Genomic DNA, 26,709 nt, shown 5'->3' with positions numbered 1-26,709 from the left:
AACTAGAGGTCCTTAGTACAGCAGAATCCTGGGTTCCACCACAGGCCTGGGTCTGGGTACAGAAGCATTTTTCTTGTCCCCATGTAAGACGGAAATAGTGACATCCCCCCATGTTTCCAGGTGTTAGGAACAAGGACATGAGGCTTAGCAGATCCAGAGACACCCCAAAGACTCAAGTAAGACACACACTTTTTATTTTTCCTTCCTTTAATCTTAAGTAAAAGAGACACAGGGGTTCAAAAATAAAAATTTCTTTCCCCATTCCCAAGCCTGTACCCAGCACCCCCAGTACCACCCTTCCCCTTTCTAACAGAAGCAGGAACAGAGGTACAGGTTAATAGCCGCTGGGGGGAGGAGGGGAGCTTCTGAGCTCAGTGTGGGTCTCTTTCCAAATATAAATACATGTGTCAGAACTGGGAACTCCTCCACCCCCGTCAGTGACGCCCTCCATTTCTGCTGGTGTTCGGGGTGGGGAAGTCAGGCACAGACTGGCTGTGGTTTACTGCACACTTTGGGCGTGGGCCCCACCAGTCTCCTGCTGCTCGTTGTAGAAGAGATGGCACTCGGGGTCTCCCCGGATGGTGGGAGCTCCCTGGATTGGCTTCCCGGTATTGGGGTTCACACACCAGCACTCTCCACGTTGTCCGTTCAGAGACATCTTGCACTGAAAGGTAAGAAGAGGACATGAAGAGTCCCACTAAGCCTCCTCAGCTTCTCCCTCACCGAGCCCAGGGCTGAATGCAGTTCCCAGGCACTGGGTTTTACTGCACAGAGGCCCTGTCCCACCCATGAGTGAGAACTTGGCAGCTGTCAAAAGCAGACTCTTGTACAGGTGGCCCTAAACTTCTGCATGGCCAACAAGCAAGCAGAGAAAGCTGATACCATAGGCCCAGAGGCTGTGCCCATCACCAAGGCTGTTGGAGACAAAGACCAAGAAATGACTCAGCTCCTGTGGGAGACCCCAGAATAGAGTTCAGCCATGGTCTAAGATGAAAACCCTCACACCACAAGAGACTGTGCCAGGCTCACTGTGAGCAAGTTCTTCCAATCACCTACTGGCACGGAGTCACATTTATACACAGAATACACACAGCCACTTTGTGTATTAGGGACCATTAACTCTATGGCTGAAACAGAAGCAAAAACTCGTTAAGTGACTTGCCCTGGCTGTCCTGGAACTCGATCTGCAGACCAGGCTAACTTCGAACTCAGAGATCCCCCTGCCTCTGCCTCCTAGCATTAAAGGCATGCACCATGGCTTATAGTTTGCATTTGTAAGAAGCTCCTGTGTGTTGCTAATGGTCTATACTCTGTATTCTAGGAATCAACTTAGCTATTGGCCAAGTAGCCAACTTATTCAGCTTGGATCTAAGTAGAAAGGTGAATGTCAACCTCCAGGTGTTGCCATCCAGGGTCCCTGATCCTATAAGCTGCGTAAGGGCTATCATGAACAGGTATGGTGGCTCAAGAGGTTCAATACATCCGATATTCATTAGACATGACCGTTATTTCATACGAGTTCCACCTGAAGTAATTAGCTTACACTTGGAAAGACAGACAGCTTTTAACACTGGCATCCTATCAGGCTGGGCCAGATGCCTGCATGATGAAGGAATTGAGGAAGACCCAAGAGAGAGTAGAAGTACAGTCTTGTACCCGAGCCCCTGGCTCCATACATGTGTTCTTTAAGTCAACCCCGACCAGCCAGTAGGATCACCAGGAGAGTTCTGTAAAACCCCATACCCAAAAGATCCCCCCTGTTAAAACCTGGCATCTATATTTGCTATAGCACCCTAGAGCATCCTGTGTGCTCTCAGTTCAGCTCTAAAGTAAGTGAGAACTGCTTACTAACTAACATGGTGACAGTCCAACCCCAACTCCCTCCACGGCTCCCCCACTCCTGCCAACTACACCCCTGCCCCATCCCTTCTCCTCCCTCTTAAAGGAAATACACCGGTTCTTCTTACCCTATTTCTTCTTCTATAAGAGGTTGTGAGGTGGAGAAGCAAGTGAGGGGTGGGACACATAAAAGGATGTATACGTACAGAGAAGAAGGAGAGCAAAGGCTTCTGGGAGCTTACTTAAATGTCCTTAACTCTTGCTGCTACTGACTAGGCTTATAACTATATGTTCAGCATTTATCCCCAATCTTCCATCTCTTGAGATACCTGGACACCAGAGAGGCTACTTAACCAATGGTTAAACTGGTGAGTCCAAGAATATAGTTCATGGACCATTAGCAACATATAGGAGAGGCTTAGAAATGCACACTGTAAACCAGATGGTGGTGGTGCTCACCTTTAATCCCAGCACTTGGGAGAAGAGGCAGACTGAGCTCTGTAAAGTAGAGGCCAGCCTGGCCTACAGAGTGAGTTCTAGGACAGCCAGGGCAGTGATACAGAGAAGGGAAGGGAGGAGAAGGGAAAGGAGAGAAGGGGAGGAGAGGGGAAGGGAGAGAAGGGGAGGGAGGAAAAGGGAAAGGAGGGGAGAGGAAGGAAGGGGAGGGGAGGGGAGGGGAAGGGAGAGAAGGGGAGGGAGAAGGGCAAGGGAAAGAAGGGGAAGGGAAGGGAGGAGAAGGGGGAGGGGAAGGAAAAGGGAGAAATGCAAACAGTAGATCCCTACGAAAGCTATCAAGTGACAACCTCCAGAGGAGGGCCGGGTGCAGCTCTCAGGTGTACCTCAGGGAGATATACTGGCTTAGGTTTAAGCCTACTTCTCTCAGTTCTCCAGGGCACTCCTTCCTGACAGACACCAAGCACAGATAGAAGGCAGCTGAGAGAATCCAATCAGACCTGACCCACCTGAGGCCAAGGAGGGAAGCCTCCGGGAGCTGATGTGCCATCTTTCTGGTTACAGATGCCTGCATCTAGGCTCAGCTCTTAGCTTCCAGGGCTTATATAAGCAGGTGAAGCACAGACCAGGCACAACAGGGCTGGGGGCGGGGGGGAGGGGGTGAGGAAGGGCCTCCCTAGCCCAGGTTAGCACCCACACTCACCTGTTTAAGGTTGTACAGGCCATGCTTGTCACAGTTGGGGATGTGCAGGGAGTAGAGATGCTCCAGAGGACCCCGATCATCCGGAAGGCGCATGGTGGAGATCCGCTCCAGGACCTGGTCCAACTCCTGCTGGCAAGGGGTCTGAAGGCACAAAAGGAACACCGAGCGTGAGAAAAAGGAGCCCACAGAACACTGATACTAGACAAGGCCTCACAGACTGCCATATCCATGGGGGAAGAGATTCCCTCAACACCAAGAGTCTCTAGTAGGGCAGCAACAGTGGCAACTAACCCCACTGTGCTCATCTCATCCCTCCAGAAAGGCGCATGGCTATGAATGTTTACTACTCTCTTCTAGCTCTGACAGCATCCATAAGAAATCAAAGCGGGCTCTACTTAAAAGATCAGAATTTATACCTGAAGCCACAGCCCAATCCAATTCAGACGTCATCCCTGGAATCTATCTATAGCCCAACTCAACTCAAATGCTGCACCCGAGGTTACCCTAGCCAATGGCCCAAGCTCCATTCCCTTAAAGTAAAGCTGAGCTGGGGAAAAGCTCACCCCAAAGGAGAACAGGCTTCATTTGCACTTCTGGGTTTCTCTGCCAGTGCCCCGAAGTCAAACAGAAACATGAAGGTTTTAGGAGAGATTTCCAGAAACCATGTTCAATCCATTTGAGACAGAAGCACCACGTAGATCAAAGATCGACAAATATGTCAATGGCATTGTTAGGTTTTTGCTTGTTTGTTGGTTCAAGGGCACGTGGGACACGGTGTGACATCACACCCTCTTTCCCCCATCAGACCCCAACCCTCCACTGACCCTGGCAGGAGGCGGACGCAGCTTCTTGGGCTCCTCCAGGCTGAGGTGCTTGGCACCCTTCCCCATCTGCCGGTGCTGTTCATTGACCTTCTCCCGGAACACAGCCAGCTCCTTCATGCCTGACTTAAGGGCCTTCCGGCCAGCGCTGCTGCCACCTCCCAACATGTTCATGGTCCCGTCCACGTGGTTCTCCACCAGGCCTCCCTCAGAGTGGTCATCATCACTGTCTGCAGAGAAAAGAGGAGACGCTTCAGAGTCAGCTTCCCAGAACCCTAACCTCCTTGAGGAGGGTGGCTACAGTAAAGGAGAAGACTATTAGCTAAAGCGTGACAACCATGTGCCCGGGGCCTGTGCTCCACAACTCACTCCGTAGGTGATAACACAGGTTGGTTGTAAAAAGCTCTACAGACTTGAACTCTTGCTCCCCAGGTGGTGGCGCTGTTTAGGTAGGCTGTGGAGCCCGGAGGGCAAAGGGGAGTGACTGCAGGAACTTCAAGGATCATGGCCCATCCTGCTTCCAGATCCCAGTCTGTTCTCTGGTTCAGACTGAGATATGACAAGCCTCCACCGCCCACCAGCACTGCCTCCCTCTTGATGAAGAAGTGTTGATACTATCCCCCAAACTAAAGCATTCCTCCCCTGAAGCTTCCGTGGGGCATCTGAGCATAGTGATAAACGGACAAAAAGGTTCTGCTCGAATCCCTTTATCTTTCACACACAGAGAAACTGAAGCTCACAGAAGCCTGTCGCTTGAGCAAGATCACATCCCTGTTAAGTGATGGATCAGGAGCTGAACTCAAGCTGTGTGACTGTAGAGAAATAGGAAATCCAAATTCAGTTCTTCCCTCACCCTCCAAGCTGAGACAGAGGAGTACCGAAGGACTCCACAAGTACGAAGTCAGCCACAAGGCCCTCAACAGTCATCCCTGGATCCATCAGAAAATACCACACTCACCAACTAATCCCAGGTTTAAGTTCTTCCTTTATGGTCTGATCATGACAGACTAGTTAAGGTTTAAAAACCTACTACCACAAGATCCCTGGTCTGTGGCATGGCTGGCAAGGGACTCTAAGGCAGACAGCCACCTGCCAGTGAGAATTAGCCTCCACGACTCATTTGCTCACCCCTCCCTGATGAAAAGGGCTGTCTTCTGTGCCTAGGCTGCTATGGTACTAATCACATTGCCTTTTATTTGTGTTGAAGTCATTGCAGCCCATCCCACTGAGAGGTCCCAATACAGGAACTGTGTATGATTTCTCTACCTCTGTAGGTTCAGCTTCTCACAGGGCATGAAACCTGATCAAGCTATCCGCTACAGAACGGCCATTCACTCTCTTCAGACTGTCTTAGAACCTTCTGTGTGCAGCAGACTCTAAAAGCAGCCCCTAATTCCCAGTCTCGGCCTGGATGACTCATGTCTCTGGGTAGGGTGACAGATTGGGAATTGTGTGACCAGGGGGACAAGTCCCAGTATGTTCTAAAAGTCAAGGTACCTTAGCCTCACCCCAGTTGTCCAGAGCCACAAGCCCACAGAGTCCTAATAAAAAAAACTAGGGGAAGCCAGCCCATGCTGGCACAACACCTTTAATCCAAGCACTAGAGAGGCAGAGGCAGGTAGATCTCTGTGAGTTAGACATCAGGCTGGTCTACGGAGTGAGTTCCAGGAAGGCAAGGCTTACACAGCAAAATCCTGTCTCAAAAACAAAGCAAAAAATCTAGGTGTATGCATAGGGAGGTTTCCAACAAATTTTTCACCACTCTGCCCAGCTTCTGATGCTCATTCAAAAACTTTACAGTCTCCACCTCCAAATGGGATAACTTTTAATAGAAACAATTCCAGGCACATAGTTCCTCAGTATAGAGAAGTCCACACACTATAGAGAGCACCACGGGTCCCCCTTCTAGGCAATGCTACAAACTGGAAAGAGCCAGCAGTAACTGCAAAAGGTAAGGTGTACTGCCCTGTCTAAGTTGATAGAAACTAGATAGTGTTCAGCTAAGGGAGGGGTCAGCTCTCCCATGCCAGGTACAGAACTGGGTACCAGTGTTAATAGCTGCACCTGCTGTTGCTGAGGTGTCCTAGCATCCAAAAGCCACCAATAGAAATTTGTTCTATACCTTTCTCTTCCCTTCCCTTCTCTGTATCTGATACCTGTCCTGCTCTCACTGGGCTCAGCAGCATTTAGAGAAGCTGTACTCGTGAACTCGGTGCTCAAGCTGAGCCCTGCTGTCTCACTGTATCAGCTGAGGGTCCCTGCACATCACCTCTCTGAGCCGCGGCTTTCTTCCATGTAAATGGCTCCCTGACGGCTCACAGAACTGAGCAGAGCTATGTTAGAGGTGACACAGTTAGATGCTGACTTGGAACAGAGACATCATGCCACTGTCAGCTGTCACTGTAATGATGGACGCTGTCCCCAGTTATCTGCTAACTTGCAATCAGGAAGCAAAGGGAAAAAAAAGATTCTGAGCATCAAAGAACTATTGCTGTGTGCCCAAATTGAAAAGGCTTGGCATTTTTCACTTCCAACCCAGGGAGAACCATTGCACAAGAACCTTGCCAGTTCACCACACAATTGCTCCAGGAAGCCTGGTTTCTGGACATCTGGTGTCCAGGGGACAAGGGAGAGGTCTCAGGTAAGAGTGTTTGCCATGTGAGCACGAAGACCTGCATTCAGATTCCTAGACCCCACATAAAGCCAGACACAGTAATGTGTGCCTGAGATCCCAACACCAGTGGGACAAGATGGAAGTCAGAGGCAGGAGAATCCCCAGGACTAATAGGTCAGCTAGTCTGGTGCATGCCTAAGCAAGTGATATCAGACATCATACCTCAAAGACTGACACCCAAAGCTGGCCTACGACCTCCACACACACACTGTGGCACATGTCTGCACCCCATACATGAACACACACACACCATTCATACACACACAATTTTTTTAATGAAAAAGAAATAGTATGTGAACAGTGTCAGGAGTATTAAAGGTAGAGGACACTAAAAAAAACAAACAAACAAACAAGTGTTCAGGGCTGTCGTGTCACATGCCTATAATCCCAAAGTAGAAGACGGAGGCTTAGAGGTTCAGGGCCATCCTAGGCTATCTGTGAGTTCAAGGCCAGCCTGGGGTACAGGCAATGGCATCTCAAGGGAAGTAGGGTGGCATTCGAGGGAAGTAGGGAGGCAGAGAATGTGAATATATTCATTCTTAGGGTAGATCAGGCAAACAAGTCCACACCCACCAGCAGCCCCTAAGGACATCCATGTCTTAAAGCCCAAATAACTATACTGAAGGTGATGCCCTTGGGACTTCATGAAAGGGAAGGAATCAGGTATACACAGTTAAAGACAAAAATCTGCCCAAAGCTATTCATGCCGAGCTACTTATACAAACTGCCTGAGACCTGAAAAATTATTTCTTCTAGAAAGACTAACTCCCCATGGCTGCTGGGGAGCAAGGGATTGACCATAACTTAAGCAAAATTAAACTCCACTCCAGCAGCCCCGGTAACAGCCATAGGGGAAGCTAACCTTTGCATCAAAGCTGGGGTCCTGTCCTACCTGGATTCAGTCAGACCCAGGAACGGGCCCCAAGCTCCTCCCATATCCCTTGTCCCTTCACTGTTCTGGGATATGGGAAGAGAGGAAACCCAAGGGCTCCAGACAAAGGTCCAGCTCCCCTACTCAGCTGCCTGCCAGGTTCCTTAGAGAACAGAAACTGAGTCGCCATATTTGCTGCAGATTTCCTCTGTAGTATCAGGTCCCTGCAGACCCATTCTCTGGGACTGGTGGTGCAGCTGGGAACAACCTTAACTACAAACATGGCCCTTGCCTTCTTAGATAGATACAGAGGTAGAGGGCAAGAGACCTTAAGAAAAGCTTAGGAAGTCAGAAATGAGCCAAACCTTAGCAAACAAACCTGAGACCTCAAATACTAACAGCTCTCCATAAGCTCAAGCCAATCTTTGAAATATCATGACACTGTCTGGTCAGTCTTTACCCCAATGGCCAGAAATGACTACGCTCCACAGAGTGTAGACCAAGTTCTCCTGCAATAGCTAACTCCCTTCGACCTCACTTCTACCCATAGTCACACTAGTCCACAGCTCCATGGAACAGGGCCCAGGTCTTCCCAGGGAATCCACTCGGCTTGTGGATCTGTGGTCTCCAAGCCTTCCTGGGCGCTTAAACCAGAGACAGTAGCCAACAAAGAATCCCCTGGCTTAGTCTTCAAGGTCAGTTCAACACTGAATGCCCAGAACACCCTCTGCCAACTCTAGAGACATATCTGCAAAGACATGGGCACTCTCAGATGACATGTACTCGGAGACTATAAGCAGGGCTAACCTGTCCATTAGACACAGCAGATACAGGGGTCTGGAAAGTGGTTTTGTTAATATTAAGGTCAGAAGAAACAAATTCAACCTTTTTAGGTCAAGAAGTCTTAACATTTAATACTGATATACTTGCATTTATATGCTAGATGCTATCATTTTACAATGTTTTTTTATGGAAGGGCCCACAAAGGCGGAAAAGCCTAAGGTTCATGCAGTGTCCTGGGATCGTTGATGGACCGAGAAGACTGCGGTTGCCTGGGCAGTTCTCTCCTGGGAGACTACCTGGCTTCCTGTCTGTCCTACGAGGTTCCCAGCCTCCCCAAGGTGAAGGTCAGTCTCTCTATCCTCAGAGAGACCACTGGGATTCAAGGATAGGGTTCATTCTCTTTCTTTATTGACCTCACCACTACCAGAAGACACGCCAGTAAGTCGGGAAAATCCACAGGCAGGGCCAGCTGCCCTGGCTAGGCCCAGAATTCACATGGCCCCTCTGTTGTCTCTCCAAAACTGCATCTAAACTCACATACTTTGGCCCATTTCCTCCTTCTCCTCCTCAGATAGCTTCTCTACCAATATCCATGACAATCATCCTTGAACTCAAATGGGCAGAGTACTCCAAGAGCCAATTAAGTTCCATAGTTTTAGCCAGACTCTTTAATTCGTTTGACCTTGTAAGCCTAGACAGCGGGAATTGTGTGTGCTTTTTAAACATGACATTATTTTATTACTATCCTCATCCAGACTTTCTTTACTGGGTGTTGGGGAGGGGGTGAAGTTTTATACAAAATGGATGGTCTATTTCTTGAATGTGTCATGTAAGGTTATCTCTGTGCAGGGGAAGAGTAGCTAATATCTAGTAACGGAATAATTAAATACATGGGAAAAGACTAATTAGAAGACCGTTCGTCAGTATTCTCTGCCGTGGATTTTATTATTTATTTTAAGTACATCTTTTTTTTTTTTTTTTTTTTTTTTTTGCCTGCATGTATGTCAGCACAGCATGCGCATTTGATATCTGCAGAGGCCAGAAGGGGATTTTGGATCCCCTAGAACTGGAGTTACTGTTTTGAGCCACAGTGTGGGTGCTTGGAATCAAACTCTTCGTCTGATGTGTGGAGTCTATGTTTTTGTTTTCGTTTCTCACCTTTTGCGTTGCTGGGGACAGCACCCAGACCTGTCTTCTTAAAACCGATTACTCATCTATCTCAGCTGTTCCCTAGCACATGCTATAGGAAGAGAGGCAGAAGAGGAAGGGTCCTATTTGTTTAGTTATACATACATATGCATATTTATTAAAGACCCTGTGTGGGAGCCTAAAGTCCATGATGTTGTCCTCTTTTTCTTTTGTGCTTCTGGGTATAGAGTCCTGGACCCACTAACTGCATGCTCTACCACGGAACTACATGTCTAGACTGGTTGTTTAAATCCCACATGTATCTAAAGAACAAAGCTCTCTGCTACTTAACAGGGGTCTTTGGTGAAGATGGAACTTGCCTAAATACATTTCATGCAAAACAGAAGGAAGGGGAGGGAGAATGACAGAGAGAGTGGGGAGCACAGCAGGAAGGGGAGGACAGAGAGAGTGGGGAGCACAGCAGGAGGGGGAGGACAGAGAGAGTGGGGAGCACAGCAGGAAGGGGAGGGAGAACGACAGAGAGAGTGGGGAGCACAGAGGGGAGCACAGAGCTTCCCAGCATATAGGGGGAAATGCCCAAAACACATAGGAAACACATTGTGTCAGTGAAAATTTGAAGCCACCCCCTTTGGATGGCTGATCACAACCACACTAACCTACAGGGTGGGCAGCCATTTCCTAGCACATGCACAGGAAGTGAAGGAGCCAGAAGAGAGAAAGGGGGTCCGACTTGTTTATTTAGTTAATATTTAACCTGAAGACCTTAGTCTTTTGAAGTAACATTGTATTTCCCCCTCATCTTTTTTCCCAATATATCCAAGACAGCAGGCAGCAGTGGCCTTCGGCTCTGGAATCCAGAACGGTTCACAGGGGTGCCGGAATTCTGAACACTGCAAAAGTGTGCCTGAATTCCAAATGGTGTATGGTGTGCCTGAATCCTTAACAGAGGAGTAATGTCATAGGATAAGTTGGCCCCAGAACACAGTCCAGTTTAGTTACTGAGTGACCCCCTCTGGGTTGGTAGGTCCATCTATTCTTTGCTAACATCCAGCTTCTGCCCTAACTCTCATTCTTTATCACCCTTTGCTCCCAGAAATGAACCCAGTCAAGTAATGCCTGGCATCTCTCAGACACTGCCACCACCACTGCAACATTCTAGAAGAATTTCCCCTCGTCCAGCAGTCCAGCTCCTCCTCAACAGATAGCTCTGCTCTCAGAATCATGCTTGAAGAAGGAAATGGCTTTGTCATAGTCACTAGATCCGCCAGCCTGAGGGGCCATCCTGCTTACTGCCCAGCTGAGTGTTAACGAATTCAGAAAACAGCCAAATCCATGTACAGGACAGCAATGCACCAAAAACAATGAGCAGGACAGTGACTGCCTGGCTGAGGAATCCTCTCCATCCCTCGATTCTTGCAACATAGGCCCTTGAACTCCAAAGCCTGACTCAGTTCTAGTGATGGCTTCCAGGTCAGAGGACCAACGTTCTGACCCTGAATTTGCTAACCCTGGTGCTGTGAGTGATGCCAGGCTGGGTGATAAGCAGGATTTGGCTCGAGTGCACTGCTAATCTGTAAGTTGTGGAGTTTGACTAGGTCAACATTTCCAAATGAAACCACACACAAAAGATCACCTGAAGTCTCTAAGAATAGCCCTGGATCTAAGCCCTAGAGATCCAGAGACAACAAGCCTGGGCTACCAAGGAATCTGTATTTTAAACAAGAGCCCTCAAACACTGGCATCCCCAGGGTTCCATCTTCCTGTGGTTCTCCTGCAGGCTATCCTGAATGACTCACTTGGTAAAGAGAAAAAGAGACCTCTTCTATTGGAAGGAACAAGAGAACCTTGGGTAAGTGTATTCGGCCTCATGCTTTCTCCCCATTGGCTCTCGGGTTTGTAGAGACACTTATGAATGCTCATGCACATGCGTCCTTGGCCTGGCACCATGGGGATCTCGAGAGCATGCCCTCACACTCTTGCCTCGTCGAAGGCTCCCCCTGAGTGAGCACAGCCTCTCTGGAGCCACCCTGCCTGTGAGTACTCAAAAAAGGGCTGCTTTATAAACACCAGGCTCATTCCTGGAATCGCAAAGACCTGCGGAGGGTCAGGGCTGAGGCAGACAGTTTGAGAAAACAAAAACATGCTCAAATTCAGCCCAAGTAAGTCCTCTGGGATTCTACAAGCCCAGTTGTCCTTGAAGAGCCAGAGAAATTGATATCAAGATGGCAAACAGCACTATCAGTTTTCACTTCTTCCCATGAGTCCTAAATATTTCTTCTCCAGCTCACTCACGTCATCCAGGAAGCTGGCAAAGTGACTTAGTGGCCAAAGGCCCAAGTAAGGAGTCAGACCAGAAACTACAGGGAGAAAATACAGTATCTAACCCTTCAATTCTACTTGTACATCAAGTATATGTATAATTTTTTTCAACTATCTATAGTTGGTACTGCAATTGGCAAATGAAGACACAAACAGAAGAGGGTGCTACCATGGGATAAAAACATGGCAGCCGTAAAGACAAGCACTCGCCTGTTTGTCGACACAGATTCAAAACTCTAATATTGACGGGGGAAGTTAAATTTACTATTTTTCTGTCCCTGTCCCTGTCCGTGTCTATCTATCTTTGACTCTCTCCCTCTCACTCTCCCATTTTGTTTTTCACGACAGGGTTTCTCTGTGTAGCCCTTGTTGTCCTAAAACACAATCTGCAGACCAGGCTGGCCTCGAACTCACAGAGATCCACCTGCCTCTGCCTCCCAAGTGCTGGGATTAAAGGTGTGAACCAATGGGACAAGATTTTCCAGTTTACTTGAGAAAATTTGAACAATACTGATCATACACACATCTGCATACATGCAAAAATATGAAACTAGCCATTCATCATATGTGTGCAGTTCTCTTTAGATTAAAAAAGGTACTGTTTAAATAAATACTACATGCTAGTAGACAAGATATTAAGCATCCACAGTTAAAAGTCGTTTCTCTGAGCCAGGGGTATAGGTAGCTCTGTGGTAGAGGGCTTGCTTAGCATACGCAAGGTTGTGAATTCCATCCCCAACACTACAAAAATAAACATACACAAATTACTTCACCCACTGTGCTGGCTAGTTTTATATCAACCCAACACAAGTTAGAGTCATCTAAGAAAGAGCCCCAATTGAGAAAATGCCTCTATAGGATCACCCTGTAGGTAAGCCTGAAAAGCATCTTCTTAATTAGTGATTGATGTGGGAGGGCCCTGTCCACTGTGGGTGGGAATTATCTCTAGGCTAGTGATTCTGGATTCTGTAAGAAAGCAGGCTGATCAAACCATGAGGTCTGAGCTGGTAAGCAGCACCCCTCCATGACCTGCCTCAGCTCCTGCCTCCAGGTTCCTGACCTGTTTGAGATCCTGCCTTGATACTTCTCAGTGGACTGTATGACTCAGGGACATATCTTCTCAGTATATCCCTTTGCTCTCCAAGTTGCTTTTTGGTCACGATGTAACCCTAAGATAACCACAATCTGACCCCTGACGGTCTTGTCTAATAGAGTATGGATAAACTTGGAGAGCCCTAGAGCGTTTCAGACTAGACAAGGCCCTAACAGTGACATGGCAGGCATCAAGCCCACTCTCGGAGGCTGATGCAATGTTGTCAGCATGGCTTGCCCATCAACAGGTCTCAACGTGGAGCCCTCACCATTTCTCTGTGACCTGCAGAAGTGGAGAGTGAGTCAGGGAAAGACCCAGAAACAGTGGCAGACAGACGGTCGATGATTCAAGAAAGACAAAATGAAGAAAAGAAGCTGGCTCAGCCCATAGAACAACAGGACCTCAAGCGTTCCATGGTGCAGTGCAGATCATCAGTGGTACCGGTGTCCCAGCTGATGGAGAGGTAGGAATGTCCAAGGAGCAGTAAGGAGACAGCTGTTCTGCGTCCCCAAAAACAAGAAGAGGAGAGACCTAGGAAATTACCGAACTTGGGATTTCACAAGAATAAAAATAAATGACAAGCAGCAGGTAGGAAAAAATAAAAAGTGGAAAAATCACACATCTCTTCTGGGAAGGGCCTTTGAAGGGGTAAGGAGGATGGAGGCGTGGCCACCGAGGGTGCAAAGCCACTCGACTTTGAGATGATAAAAGACATTGCTGGACAAAACATCCTGGAAATTCAACTCTGCTTCCCTGGTCTCTAGCCTTCGAATGCTTCCTCCCTGGTTAGTGATGCTGTTTAGGAGGTCTGGCCTCCTTAGAGAAAAATGTTTTTGGAGGCAGAACTTTGAGAGTAAAGACTCCAATCACTCTGAGTTTCTCTGCTTCATGCTTGCGGTTCAAAATGTGATTCTCAGCTTGCAACTCTTCTTCCCTGCCTGCCTCTTGCCTGCCATGAGTACTCTGGTCTATCTGGGTGGTGTTTTACCACAGCAACAGGAAAGTAACTCATACGAGGACTCACATGAGCTGACCTCTGACCGGCATACATATGAAATCAATGAGTGTAATTAAAACAAACAAAAATCCCGGAGTCTGTGGCCTCAACACCTCCTCTGAAGGAGGGAAGCCCCTTAAAGACACTAGCTTAGCCTTGGCTTCCACAAAGAAGCATCCTTCATAAAGTATCCTTCATAAAAAGGGACCATTATGGGAGGAGACGAGCAATAGAGAGGGGACAGGATACGGCCGATCTGATGGGGAAATGGGAGTCTATGATGGGGGGGGGAATGAAAGCTGACGAAGGGGGTAAAAGATTAGTAAGGGTGTGTGGAAGAGTCATAAGGAACCACACTACTGACTCTCTTCCTAAAAATACCTACAACACACAGAAGTAGGTATATGAATATACATACAGTTTAAGTGAAACTCTACATCTGGGCTGGCACGGAAGGAGGAAAAACTCATGAGGCTTCAAACCTGGACCAAGAACCACAGGCAACCAAGGAATGGCCGAGAGCAGGAGCAACAATCTTCTCCAGGGAAGAGCACACCAACTGGTTATCTAATACCAAATGGTCAGCCCTGAAAACACACATGCCAGTAACATTATATAGCCTGAGCAGGTTCTATTTATATATTTAAGAATGTACATATATCCGTGTATGTTTATATGTATGTATACGTCTATACGTATGTCACAGCAATTAAAAAAAAAGAGGCAATGAATTTGAAAGACAGCAAGCAGCAAGGGGGTGGTAGTATGTAGAAAGGTTTTAAGGGATGAGAAGGGAGAAATGAAGTGATTATAACCTCAATACATAAATAAATAAAATTCTGGAGATTATACATCACTACAGACAGAAGTTTGCCTTTCTGAGATCGTGTGCTTTTCTGAAAAAATCTCATGCTTTCCTCCTCCAGACCAAAGAAGCATTTCCCACCAAACTTGACTCTCTCTGTGGTTTCTGTCACTGTAAAGGGACTTCATTGTTTTTAAAAAGATCTTTCTAGAACATACCAGTAACATTATATAGCCTGAGTAGGTTATATTTATATATTTAAGAATGTATATATAATCCGTATGTGCCTATATGTATGTATATGTATATATGTATGTATGTATATATGTATGTCACAACAATTTTTTAAAAAGAGGCAATGAATTTGAAAGAGAGCAAGCAGCATTGCTGTCCTTGACTCTGCCCTCTTGGTTTAAGAAGCAACAAGCCAAACTAGAGACAGGATACAACCCTAAGCAAGAATTCTCAGGTCTGGGCTGGTGTGATGGCTTAGTGAGTCAAGGCACTTGCTGAAAACCATGGTATCTTGAATTTGATCCCCAGAGTCCATATAAAGAAAGGTAGGAGAGAAACAACTCTACAAAGGTGTTCTCTGTTCAAAGGCTGAGTCCTCTGCACATCACTGTATTACATCCACAGACATCTATCTCTTCTGACTTTGTTACTTTAAACTGTCTTGTGCTCTAGGTGCTATGACTTTTTGTTTTGTTTTGTTTTGTTTGTTTGTTTGTTTTGGTTTTTCTTTTTTTTTTTTTGGATTTTTTGAGACAGGGTTTCTCTGTGTAGCCCTGGCTGTCCTGGAACTCACTCTGTAGACCAGGCTGGCCTTGAACTCAGAAATCTGCCTGCCTCTGCCCCCCAAGTGCTGGGATTAAAGGCGTGCGCCACCAACGCCCGGCAATGACGGTATTTTTACAAAGCAAGGCTAACTTGTGCATGGCATGTACTCTCTTGTGGCTTAAACATTAGAAAAGATAGAAGTGCTAAGAACCCCTCATGGCCTGCCCTAGCACACCTTCCTAATTCACTGTTTTCATGGGATTCCCCCATCCACCATCATCCAGGCGGCACAGCAGCAAGAGTGGTTAGGAACATGTGTTTCTACCAGGGCCTGCATCCAAGCCACTGCTCCATACTTGATTCTGAAGATGTGATTCCACAGTCCTGTGCTAAGAAAATGATACCTACTGACCTTTCCAATCACTCTTACACCACCTTCCCCTCCTGCCATGCTCCTAGGTCTCCATAACACTGCTCCCAGATACTCCACACTGACACACTGAACCCAGAGGAAGAAAAGGAACTGTAAAACCTGTGATGATGTCCAACCAGGCTTGCCAGCCACGTCCTCGAACCCACGCACCAGTGTCCTGAATATAAATAAGTATCTTTAAATAGGTCGCCATGCATCTCTCTTGTGTCTAAAAGTTCACTGATTTGTGACTGACCACCTAATACCACATCAGATCCCATAGCCGTCCATGACTCTGCCCTCTTGGTTTAAAGAGCATCAAAGCCAAACTAGAGACTAAGAGTATGATCGACCTTAAGCAAGAATTCTCTAGTCTGGGCCAATGAGATGGCTCAATGTACTTGCTGGGTGACCATGGTATCTTGAATTTGATCCCCAGAGTCCACATAAAGGTAGGAGAGAAACAACTCTACAGAGTTGTTCTCTGGACTCCTACTCCACGTGTGCTCCGTGCCATATACAAACTCAAGGGAAGATTTCAATGGTTATGACTACCCATAGGAAACCCTCAAACAGACCTGAAGCTCTGGAGTCACTGAAAGCTTTGCCAAACAAATGGGAGCTATGCAAGTAACTGCATCCTTGACAGAACTTCCTTTTTTCTATGTGTGTATGTGTGTGTGTGTGTGTGTGTGTGTGTGTGTGCACACGCAAGCTCCCCTGTCTCATTTCCTTGACACAGATTCCTTCCTTGGACTTGAGGCTTAGTGACTTTCAACTAGACTCGCTGACCAACAAGCCAGAGTGGGTGACCCTCTTGTCTCTGTCCCCTCCCCTCCGTTATAAGCACTTGTGGCTGCTTTGAACTTCGTTTTTATTTTTATATTTTAACACATGGGTGCTGGTGATCAAACTCAAGATCCCATAGCAAGTGCTTCTTACCTACTGAGCCAGCTCCCCAGCCCTCCCCCTCCCCCCCATCAGAATCCTTAAGATGACCAATCAGACTTCATCTAAACAGACACTGGCCCCCTCCTGCTCTCTGCTGAGATTCAGAGAGAAGAAGAGATTAAAGTGTGGATAACATCGTTTGGTTATTTGAGTTTCTGTGCTAAGTCATTTGTATACAAAACTCTGTTCATTACAGTCACAAGAGGTTGGTGATTTCTTACCCCCCTATCACATTCGATAAGATCCCTGGAGTTTGAAGGCCAGCTGCCCAAAGTCACCTTACCAGAGGCAGGGCCCAAACCAAACCCAGGTTGCCAGGCTACACAGTTCTTAGCTCCTCAGAATGCCTTCTGATCATTAGATCACTTAAGGAAGGGTGACCAAGACATTTTCAACCCCCAGGGAAGGGGAGTTACCAGTTAATATGCCAGGTGGTCCCATCCAACCACAAAAACCTTTCTAACCCAGTGAACCCAGCCCACTTGACCCCTTTGGCCTGCCTGGCACAGTACCCACCACTGTTGGTATAAAGCCAGTCAGTGGTATCAGTTACAGGGAGGATCCCAGGACACAAGGCAACTGCTATTCTGTCTTGTCTCTGCCTCGGGCAATTCAGACAGTAAGTTCATCATTCAGGAGACTGGGCATCTCCGTCCAGAAGTAAAGACAAGAGTCCCGAAGGAAACCTCCTGGGGAGTTGCATAAAGTAATATTTTTGAGAAGTTATGCCTCAATTACTGACACACAGGGAAAAAGAACTTCTCCAAGAAGCAGTATGTACCTCACTGCTAATGTGCATGCAGGAACTCCAGTGAAACGGAGCACAGGAATGAGAACCCGGGGCCACTGGCTAGCCTTGGCACTTGGCCCAGAATGTAGCCTTCATTTCTTCCTTTGACTCTGAGCTTCAAGGTAGGAAATGCCTGCTGCAAGGCATTTCCAACTGTCACAGATTTATCGTCTGCCCATTGAGATGGTACCTTGGCTTACAGCTAAGCTACCAACTTTCTCCCACCCAACAGTCTAACTTACACCCCGCCAGCTGGAAGCCACCCCCGTCCCCCACATCTTTTCAACCCACAAGGATGAACACACAAAATAAGCTCCTCCAGTCTTCCAAGCTCCAACAACCTGCCAATGCCTTCAGTCCCCGGGCCCCCATCCCTCCTCGACATCCTGGCTCTGTTTAATTCCTTGAATGAACACAGGCTAACACACCTAAAGCCCTCTACTAATTAGAAACCTCCCCAGGCTTCGCTCCCAGCCAATTCCACCAGGGTCTGTGGGCTAATTCCTCTACCCAGCACCTGGAGGTGTGCCAGCTCCTGTCCCCTTCCCCCCATCTTCACTTCTGCCCTGCTTCCCAACAGCCAGGAAGGGATATGGGGCAGACAGCCAGGACTTCAAGGCTTCCAACTGCCTACCCTCGGCAAAAGAGAGAGAGAGAGAGAGAAAGAGAGAGAGAGAGAGAGAGAGAGAGAGAGAGAGAGAGAGAGAGAGAAATTCCTAACTGTAGTGGCCTGTACTCGTCTCAGAAAAAGCCAGCTTTCTGAGCAAGGTCTCCCTCTGAGTCCTGACAGACACCCAAGCTGAGCCAGCCTAGGTCTTCCTTGGCTTTATTGTTAAGGAACAGAAGTGGAGGGGGCTAGCAGCCAAGGAAGAGGGGATGGGGGATGGGGGATGCCCCTTCTCCCCTCAGCCTGCTCCTTATGGGAGGTGCAGCTCCAGAGCCTTTTCCTGGATTCAAAATTCAAATCACTAAAGAGGTTTCTTCCCACTCCTCAACGTGAAGGCCTTCAGGATCTAATCCATTCCAGATTCCTTGGAAACCCATGTTCCAGTCTAAGTATGTGCTGACCACCCCTACTTTTCTGGGGCCCCACCTCAAGTAGATGCCTAAAAACAATTGTCCCTGTGCATACAGGTGACCATTCAGAGGGCTTTCTGGGATCCCATATTCTCCAAACATTATGAAAGCCCCAACACTCTGAAAGCCCTCTCCAACCCAGTGTGTCCCCTAAAGCTCACTCTTCTCTGAAAACTGACAAGTAGCGTCACCTCAGCGGTAAGGTCAGCTCAGGAGACCACGTAGCAAGACATCAGTTTGGACAGAACATCCAAATCCTTTGCCAAGATCACCTTCAAACTCCTGGCACCCTAGGTTCAAGAGACACCTCTGGACCTGGAAAAAAATATCCCTACTTTCCTGAAACAAAAAGGGGAAACCTTGGGGGTCTTCACTGGGTTTGATCACTGCACACCCATGAACACACCATGTGTGCTAAGTATATGCACCAGCCGTGTTAATACATGCCCCGACAGTTCTGAAGCTGTGTCCAGCCAGCTTCCTTTTAGGAACACCTATAGAGAAAGGGCATCCCACCACTACCATCTTGCCCCAGAGACACCTCCGGGATTCTCCAGCCTTCCAGGCTCTGACAGCGGGCAGCCTAGGTTCCCGAGTTGGCTGGCCATGTGAAGGCAGGATTCAACCCTTATTTGTTAACTAAATGAGCATAAAAGCTGTCACAAGAACCTAAGAGTCCAAGTTCGAGGGTCATCTCTGTCACTCTGGTTTTTACTCTGAGCACCATGAAATGTGAACTACAGCCCTGGAATGGTCAGTTCCAGAAAGTTGGACATGGGCCCCCAAAAGCACTCAAAAAGCCTAACTCATCCATAAGAAATGCAAACCATTTCTTCTCAGCTGCTTTTATGTCGGATTAAAGTGCAGTTTCATTATCCCTTCCACAAAAGGACTCTCAAAGCCCAATGAATATAGGTCAGAGAGATGGACTTATTCCCTTTATAGGTGAAGAAGTAGAAAATCAAGTGACATCACCACCATACCAAGTACTGAGCATTGCTGTATCATCTATTTTTGTTGTTGTTGACTTCTTTGTCTTGTTTTGTGTAATCACTAATTTGTCAACTCAAGGAACTCTAGAATCAAATGAGAGGTGATGTACTTCTAGTCATGCCTGAGGAGATTATCTCAATCAACTTAATTAAGGTGGAAAAAACCTGCCCACTGTGGGTGGCACCATTCCCTAAGCTGGGATCCTTCACTGTGTAACAGGAGAAACTGAGCAGAGTTAAAGCATTCACCCCTCTATGCTTCCTGAATGTGGCCATGTTTACTCCTGCTGCCAGGACTTCCCCTCCATGATGGACTGCATCCTTGCACATAGGGCCAAAATAAACTCTGGCTGCCTTCAGTTGTTTTTGTCAAGGAGTTTCATCACAACAATTAGAAAAAATAATTAAAACATTTCATTTTGAGACCTCAAATCCATGACAAACCTCCTACTTCAGCTTCTTTAAGATCATAAGTGTGAACTATGTCTATCTGCATTACCTACTTTGACATAGACTCATGCAAGTGTAACCCAGTAGGGTCATGAGCGCCACCAATTTCTGATTTAGATACACATAAGGAAACTAAGGTTCAAAGAGGTTCAAACCTCTTACATCTGGATATACAGTTGACATGTGGGATTGGGTCCTACAGAAATGAACAAACTGTCTTATCTAGTCTGCCTTTCATTTTAAGGGGCAGGAACAAAATAGCAAAAAATGACACTTGTCAAGATTAAGTCAGCTAATGTGTTTGACAACTTATTGTGGGTAAGTTCTCATGGTCACATGTGACTTCCCATGGTCACTAGCCTAATATACATACATACCCTTGAGGAAAATAATTATCGCTACTTCACCAAACCAGTGTTCTGAGAAAGGCCCCTGCTTACCACAAATTTAGTTTCATGGTTTTGATTTTGATTTTGGGGTGTTGGAACTCACAATGAAAACCAGTCTGTATTCTATGTCATGATCCACCTGCCTCTGTCTCCCAAGTATTGAGATTCCAGCTATGCCCCATCAAACCCAGTCACCACATCGGATGTAGTACATGGTTGTCTGCACTGAGACCTGGTTAGTTTGAAATCAAAGCCAGGCTACTTCCTCCACAGCTGTCTAACCACTCCCCTTTCTTCCCATGGACCCTGTGAGCCTCTGGCTTCTCATCTCCCACTCTTAGGTTTTTGAAGTGTCCTCTCCTCACTAAAGCTGGCAAGGGTATACCATGACCTACCCTACACACAACAGGTAACCAGGAATAAAACCTCTGCCTCACGGGCTCAAAAAAACAATACCCTAATCCTGACTTGACCAGCAGCAGAGGAAGCTTCAGCAGCTAGAAGCCCGCAAAAATCTTAGCTCTTTAACGTGGTGCCTCTACTGAGCCCACATAGACGCCTAAGATGGAAATACAAAACTCTCCCCTAGGGGGATGGAGGAAAACTGGATCCAAAGGAAGCAGTTATTTTAGAATAGGACGAGGACACAAGAGAGGCTGACCCGTCTTCTGAAGAGGGGCTGACCCATCTTCTGGTGGCTGCCTGCCACCTCAGGAAGACGCCGGCCAGAGATAACAAAGAGAAGCAGAGGGGTCTGGAACATCTGCCAGCCAGATCTCTGGCTCCCTAGTGAAGCATATGTAACTCCCTCCTTTGTCCATTTTAGCGAAAGCAGCACTGCTTAACCCCTCGAGAGCACAGTGCCACATCCCTTGTCCACGGAAGTCCCATCTCTAAAGCTCAACCCCTCTCCTCCCTGACAGTCAACCAGCCCTTTTCATCCCATATTGAATTCTGTTCAACATCTCTGCCTCCACTCACCTTCTAAGCCTCCCTCTCATTGGAGCTGAAGGGGACCAATAGATTACCCAGGCTACTTTTTCTGAACACTGTCCATCTACTTACCAGATAGTCAAGTATCCCAGATGGGCCAGCAGCCAAAGAGGCACAGAAAGAGACAACCATATGTGTGTTGGGTGTAGGGGGATGCAGGCTAAAGAGACGTCAAGGACAGGATAAAGGCAGAGAAGAGATAAAAACAGAAAAGGTAAGCATAGGTTTCTGTCCTCCTTCAGTCCCTTTGGCAGCCCAGCCCTATCTTCCAGGAGTGAGTTACCCTCTTCATTTATTAGCAGTAAGAGTTTTCAGAGCTTCCTATCAGCTCTAATAGCAACTAGTCTGACATTTTACAGCAGAGGATCACGCTGAGAACCAACCAGAAGCTCATCTGATGGTGAGGCCTGTTGGGGTAAACCCTCCGATGTCTTGACACTGGGTGGATGGACTCCTGCTTCTAAGCAATCCAAGGCATTTATTATTTTACAGATTTATGTGTCTTATTATGAGTGTTCTACATGATGTACGCCTGCATACCAGAAGAGGTCATCAGATCTCATTACAGATGGTTGTGAGCGGCCATGTGATTGCTGGGAATTGAACTCGGGACCTCTGGAAGGGCAGCCAGTCCTCTTAGCCACTGAACCATCTCTCTAGCCAATTACTACTATGAAAAGTGTGTGTCTGTGTGTGTGTGTGTGTGTGTGTGTGTGTGTGTGTGTGTGTGATGGGAGACGTGTGTGTGCACACAGGCCACAGAATACCTCTAGAGGGAAATTTGAAATTTGTTCTCCTTCCACTGTAGGTTCAGGAGACTAAGCTCAAGACATCAGGCTTGCAAGGCAAGTGATTCTACCTCATCATCAGCCACTTTCAGGGTTAATTTCCCTGAGTTGCCCCACCCCCAGGAAATGCTTTGCCTGAACACTGTAAGACCTGGGCTAAGGGGACTGACAGCCATCCAAGCATCCCTCTTCCTTTGGCTCTTTAGCAAACTCAATAGCCCAAGCTGGCTAAGAGCTGCTTCATAGAGAAGCCTCTTGCAATCACAGTGGGTTCCTTCTCCCAACTTCCACACCTGTTCTAACTCACAGCATCCTCAGTCCTGATTTGCTGAAGGTTTTCTATATTTATAATAACATCTTTAGTATTATTACACAAGTTTGGGTTTTTGTTTGTTTTGTTGGTTTGGTTCTTTTTGTAGGGAACAGTTTCACGGTGTAGTCCTGGCTGTCCTGGAACTCACTCTGTAGACCAGGCTGGCCTCAAAACTCACAGAGATCCACCTACCTCTGCCTCTCAAGTGCTGGGATTAAAGGCGTGTGCAGCTATTGCCCAGCCAAGTTTTTCTTTTTAAAAAATATTAATTATGTGTTGTCATTGTGCGTGTGGGAGGGTGAGCCCACACACCATGGCACTTGTGTGAAGGTCAGAGGACAAATTCATGGAGCAGGATCTCTCTTTCCACCTTTCCAAGGGTTTAGTGGCTCAAGTTCATGTTGTCACAGTAGACACCTTCACTACCCACTGAGCCTGAGCCATCTCTGTCAGCCCACAGGATCTGTCCTTCAAGCTTCCTCCCATCTTGTAAGGAACTGGGTCATCATTCTCACACAAAAGAAGCTCCGTAGGAAACTTTTCTGACACTTGTAGAAGTCTGAGTAAATGCAGAGAACAGGAACAAAGACTTGACCTTGACGCTGCTTCCAATACTAGCCCCTGGGCTAAGGCAGGCCAAGGAAGCAGTATCTGCCTTCTGGGTTTCTCCACTGCCCTGACTCTGAAGCCTTGGCACACAAAGCCGCACCCTGCTCAGTTTACAAGCCAACCAACTCCAGGGGCCCCACAGATGTCTTGGAGCAGTAGCCCCTACTTAGCATATGCCTAAGCCTTCTAGGGCCCTCATCGAAGGACAACTTAGCCAGGCTGGTTCGAGTTCTGTCCAGAATCAGGGCCAGTTGGTGGTGCTAAGAAGGTAGTGCTAAGATTCTGCAGACAGTGGGTCCCACTCATTCCAGAGTCTATTTTACCATTTTGAACTCGGTATGCAAATTTATTCAAGACAAGATGCAAAGCAGTGCTCTGAGCCAGAAGTCCCGTTGCTTTCTCCCCCTTAATCTTGAAGCCGAAGTGAACCACTGTAAATCAGGACATGCCTCTTCTACCCCACCCACCCCCCCCCTTCCCGGGCCTTTAGATCCGGGCCTCCCCACTCGTCACTCATCAGCAGACCAGCCCTTGTCAGCTCTGGGACTTTGACTGAACACTACTGTAACACCTTTATATGTGCTGAGAGCCATAAGGCCACTTGGGCAGCCCCGCCCCTCAGCATAATCCCCTGTATTGTATAAAATGGAGGGAGAAATAGAGGGCAAGAGACTGGGGAAATGCTGAGGAACCAGCCTGGCCTGAATTCTGAAAGGGCTCAGCCTGACCCAAGCCTACCCTCCTCTCAACTCCCTGACACCCCGTCTCTGATTTTTTTAGGTACTTCTGACCATTCTGACTGCCCACTCCCACATCCTTACAAAGCATGGACTTGTGACAGTTCTCAGAGTTCCTCTTTTCTTTTCCTTCCAGGCTTTGCCAGTCTCATTTCTGTTTCTATGAACCAAAAGGCCCAGCCCATCACCCCTTGGGATGTAGGATCACCACCAGCCACTTCTACCCACTGATGTGCCCACCCCCACCCCCTGCCTTCCTGCCATCCCCAGGAAGCCAGCAATACAGTCCCTGAGTCCCTGGGAACAAAGACAAAAGAGCTAACAGCAAAGCCGGAACTGCCGGGGTGTGCTGCGTGGAAATAAGAGGGTATGTTTAAAATTCTCAAAAGCAACCTGCTCAAAGAGAAATGCTGGTTGGGGGAGGGGGGTTCAGCCTTCAGAGAAGGAAGGAGATGGGCAAAGACAGAGGGGAGAGGCCTCCCTCATTGCTAAGATCTGTCTGGACCATGTATAATATCTCCTTCTCTGTACAGTCTTTAGAGTCCTCATCCCAACCCAAGAAAAGCCTCTTCCATGAGCCTAGAAGCCTCTGTCTTTGCCTCTCATCCAGACAACCTTGCAAAACCAGGCTCCTTCCCAAACGACCCCTTGAGAGCCCTGCTGTGCAGTCAATCACTTCTTCGTTGTCTACCTACTCAGCTCCCACCCCCACCCCACTCCCTACCTTGGTTAATGTCCCCTCTTCCAGACAGGAACACAAGAGAAAAATGTGGAAGGCATCTGGACGTTGGGAGAAGGCTGAAGCAGCCACTGGAATGAGCCAGCAGAACGGAGTCCCATAACCAGGCAGAAAATCCAGAGTGACATTCTTCCCATGAACTCACCCCATTGTCCCCTGGCTCCCCTGACAACCCCCCTCACCCCACCCCCATCCCTCAGCCAGTAAGGAAAAGTGACCCAGGGAACCTGCCACATCTGTTGCCTGCAGAAGACTCCAACCTATTTAAGAGTTTTGGGAAGCAGAAAGACTGAATTTCAGGCTTAGGGCGAGGAGAAAAAAAATATATAAAATCCCTGAGAGGAAAGTACACCACGATTTAGTAAAATGGTCAAGATTCTGCAAGGCCTTGTGTTACCCTACTGAAGAAAATTCCTCTGGTGCCCCAGTGGTAATAGGGAGGAGTGGGCATGAGGAGATGACTGCTTTTTCTTTTTATTATTACTTAGAAACAAGAGGCAAGGATTAATCCCAAGGCTGAGAGAGAAGAAAGAAACCCTGGGACCCTCCTCAGATGCCCACCTTGCTCTGTAGTCAAGGTCAAAAATGAGTCCAAGATCCACAAGACTTCAAACTTGACCTCTAACTCCACTGGGACGGGGACAATAGCAGAGCCAGGGAAAGAGAGGGACGCACAAAGAAATCGAAAAGCAAGGAGGATATCTGTAGTTTTCTTTTTCTTTTTTTCTATCTCCCCGGGCTACCCCCAGTCTGAGAAACATGTTAAAAGCCTCCTTTTAAATATTAGCGAATAGGGGGCAAAATTCAGCGCTGTCTCCAAGACGAAATAAAACAATTACAGCTTTCTCCAGACCATAGGGAGGAAGAAAAAAAAAGTGAGCTTGCGTCCCTCAACTTTTTTTTTCTTTTCTTTTCTTTTTTTTGTGAGAAAGAAGGGCTTTTTAACAAAGAACTTCACCATCGCCGTCCTGTGGGATAGGAAGAGTTCCCTAGATTTCAAAGAGGTAGGATGTGGCACACACCCACGTTAAGAGTTGTAGCTTCCCGTCTTTCAAGCGGCTTCAGCATTCAGACCGGAGGCCCAGACACTTAGCCGCACAGCCAGGGTGCCGGAATGCAGCTGGCCAACCGGCTTAAGTTACACAGATGGAGCCCGCTCCATTCTCCACGTGCATCCTTACCCTTCTCCTCACCTCCCAATGCCAGAAGGAAGGAGTTTCTGCATTCGATCTTTTCTCACCCGAGGTCTGCGGTGTCACCTGCGCGCGGTGGCCAGCAACATTCCCATCGGGGACCATTCGACCGGTGGTCACTGACTCAAGTTTTGCTTCAAATGAGTTTCAAGTTCCTACAGGCTCCTCAACCCCCACCCCACTCCCACCCCACCCCCCACAACCCCTAGATCAGACCTCTTTCCTCCCCCTTTAAGTCCCGTTAAGGAAGACCGTGGTGACAAGGTGTCTTTCCTCTCCTCTCCTCCTTTACCTCATCAAATCCCGCGTGCTCCACCCCGAGCCTCCCTCCCGGGTTTGTCTTTTGGGTTCCTGCTCTCAAGAGTCTCCCTGGATCTGATCAAGGTCTGGGCTCTTTCTCCTCTACAACAATTCCAGGATCCCGTCGGACTCTCCTTCCCCACGTGAGGGCCGCCAGCAGAGCTGCGAGTTTCTCCCAAACCCAAAACTAGTGCTCACAGTCCGCATTACCTGCAACCTGCTGTGGGGTGGCGCCCACGCGTCTCTTTTCACAGGTACCCGCGCCGGTGACCAGCGCCTTCAGGGGCAGCTCAGAGCCGGGGTTGGGGTAGCAGCGTAGCGACTGGGCGCAGCGAGGGATGTAGACGCCGCATGCTTCGCCCTCCTGCCGTGCGCACACGGAGCAGCAGCCGCAGCCGGGCTCTCGCACCAGCTCCGCGCAGGGCGCATCGGGTGGGGGTCCGCAGGCGGCCAGACGCTCGGGCGTGCAGGGTGGGCAGCGAAACAGCACCTCGGCGCGCACCCCGGGGCCGCAGCCTCCCGCGCCCAACAGCAGCAGCAAGAGCAGCGACGGCAGGAGCAGCGGCAGCGCGGGGCCGCCCAATCTCGGCAACATGTTGGCTTGTGGGCAACGGTAGTGCGGCGAGCTAGCGGGCAGGTGGCACGGCCCTGGCGAGCGCGGGAGACGCCTCCTTGCCTTCTTTCTCCTC

At 48.1% G+C, this 26,709-nt stretch overlaps 1 protein-coding gene across 1 annotated transcript; it reads right to left on the bottom strand.

Moving 5' to 3' along the window:
* Positions 1-172: 172 nt before the first annotated feature.
* On the bottom strand, positions 173-26,709 carry Igfbp2 (insulin like growth factor binding protein 2). The gene is made up of 4 exons (XM_028760698.1): positions 26,231-26,709; positions 3,820-4,046; positions 2,996-3,136; positions 173-664 (listed from the first exon to the last, which is right to left on the bottom strand). The coding sequence occupies exons 1-4, from the start codon at positions 26,613-26,615 to the stop codon at positions 500-502; spliced, it is 918 nt and encodes a 305-aa protein (XP_028616531.1). The 5' UTR covers positions 26,616-26,709; the 3' UTR covers positions 173-499.

This window comes from Grammomys surdaster, unplaced genomic scaffold (genome assembly GCF_004785775.1).
Source record: "Grammomys surdaster isolate TR1022 unplaced genomic scaffold, NIH_TR_1.0 126546, whole genome shotgun sequence".
NCBI lineage: Eukaryota > Metazoa > Chordata > Mammalia > Rodentia > Muridae > Grammomys > Grammomys surdaster.
Note: the sequence above shows the minus strand (reverse complement) of the source record. Positions and strands in the feature narration are given on the sequence as shown.

Coding starts and splice junctions, on each gene's coding strand:
- Igfbp2 (XM_028760698.1), bottom strand. CDS start 26,615: ATGTTGCCGAGATTGGGCGGCCCCGCGCTGCCGCTGCTCCTGCCGTCG. Junction 3,137..3,819: donor TGCGTCCGCCTCCTGCCAGG/GTCAGTGGAGGG, acceptor TTGTGCCTTCAG/ACCCCTTGCCAGCAGGAGTT. Junction 665..2,995: donor GCCTGTACAACCTTAAACAG/GTGAGTGTGGGT, acceptor CTTACCTTTCAG/TGCAAGATGTCTCTGAACGG.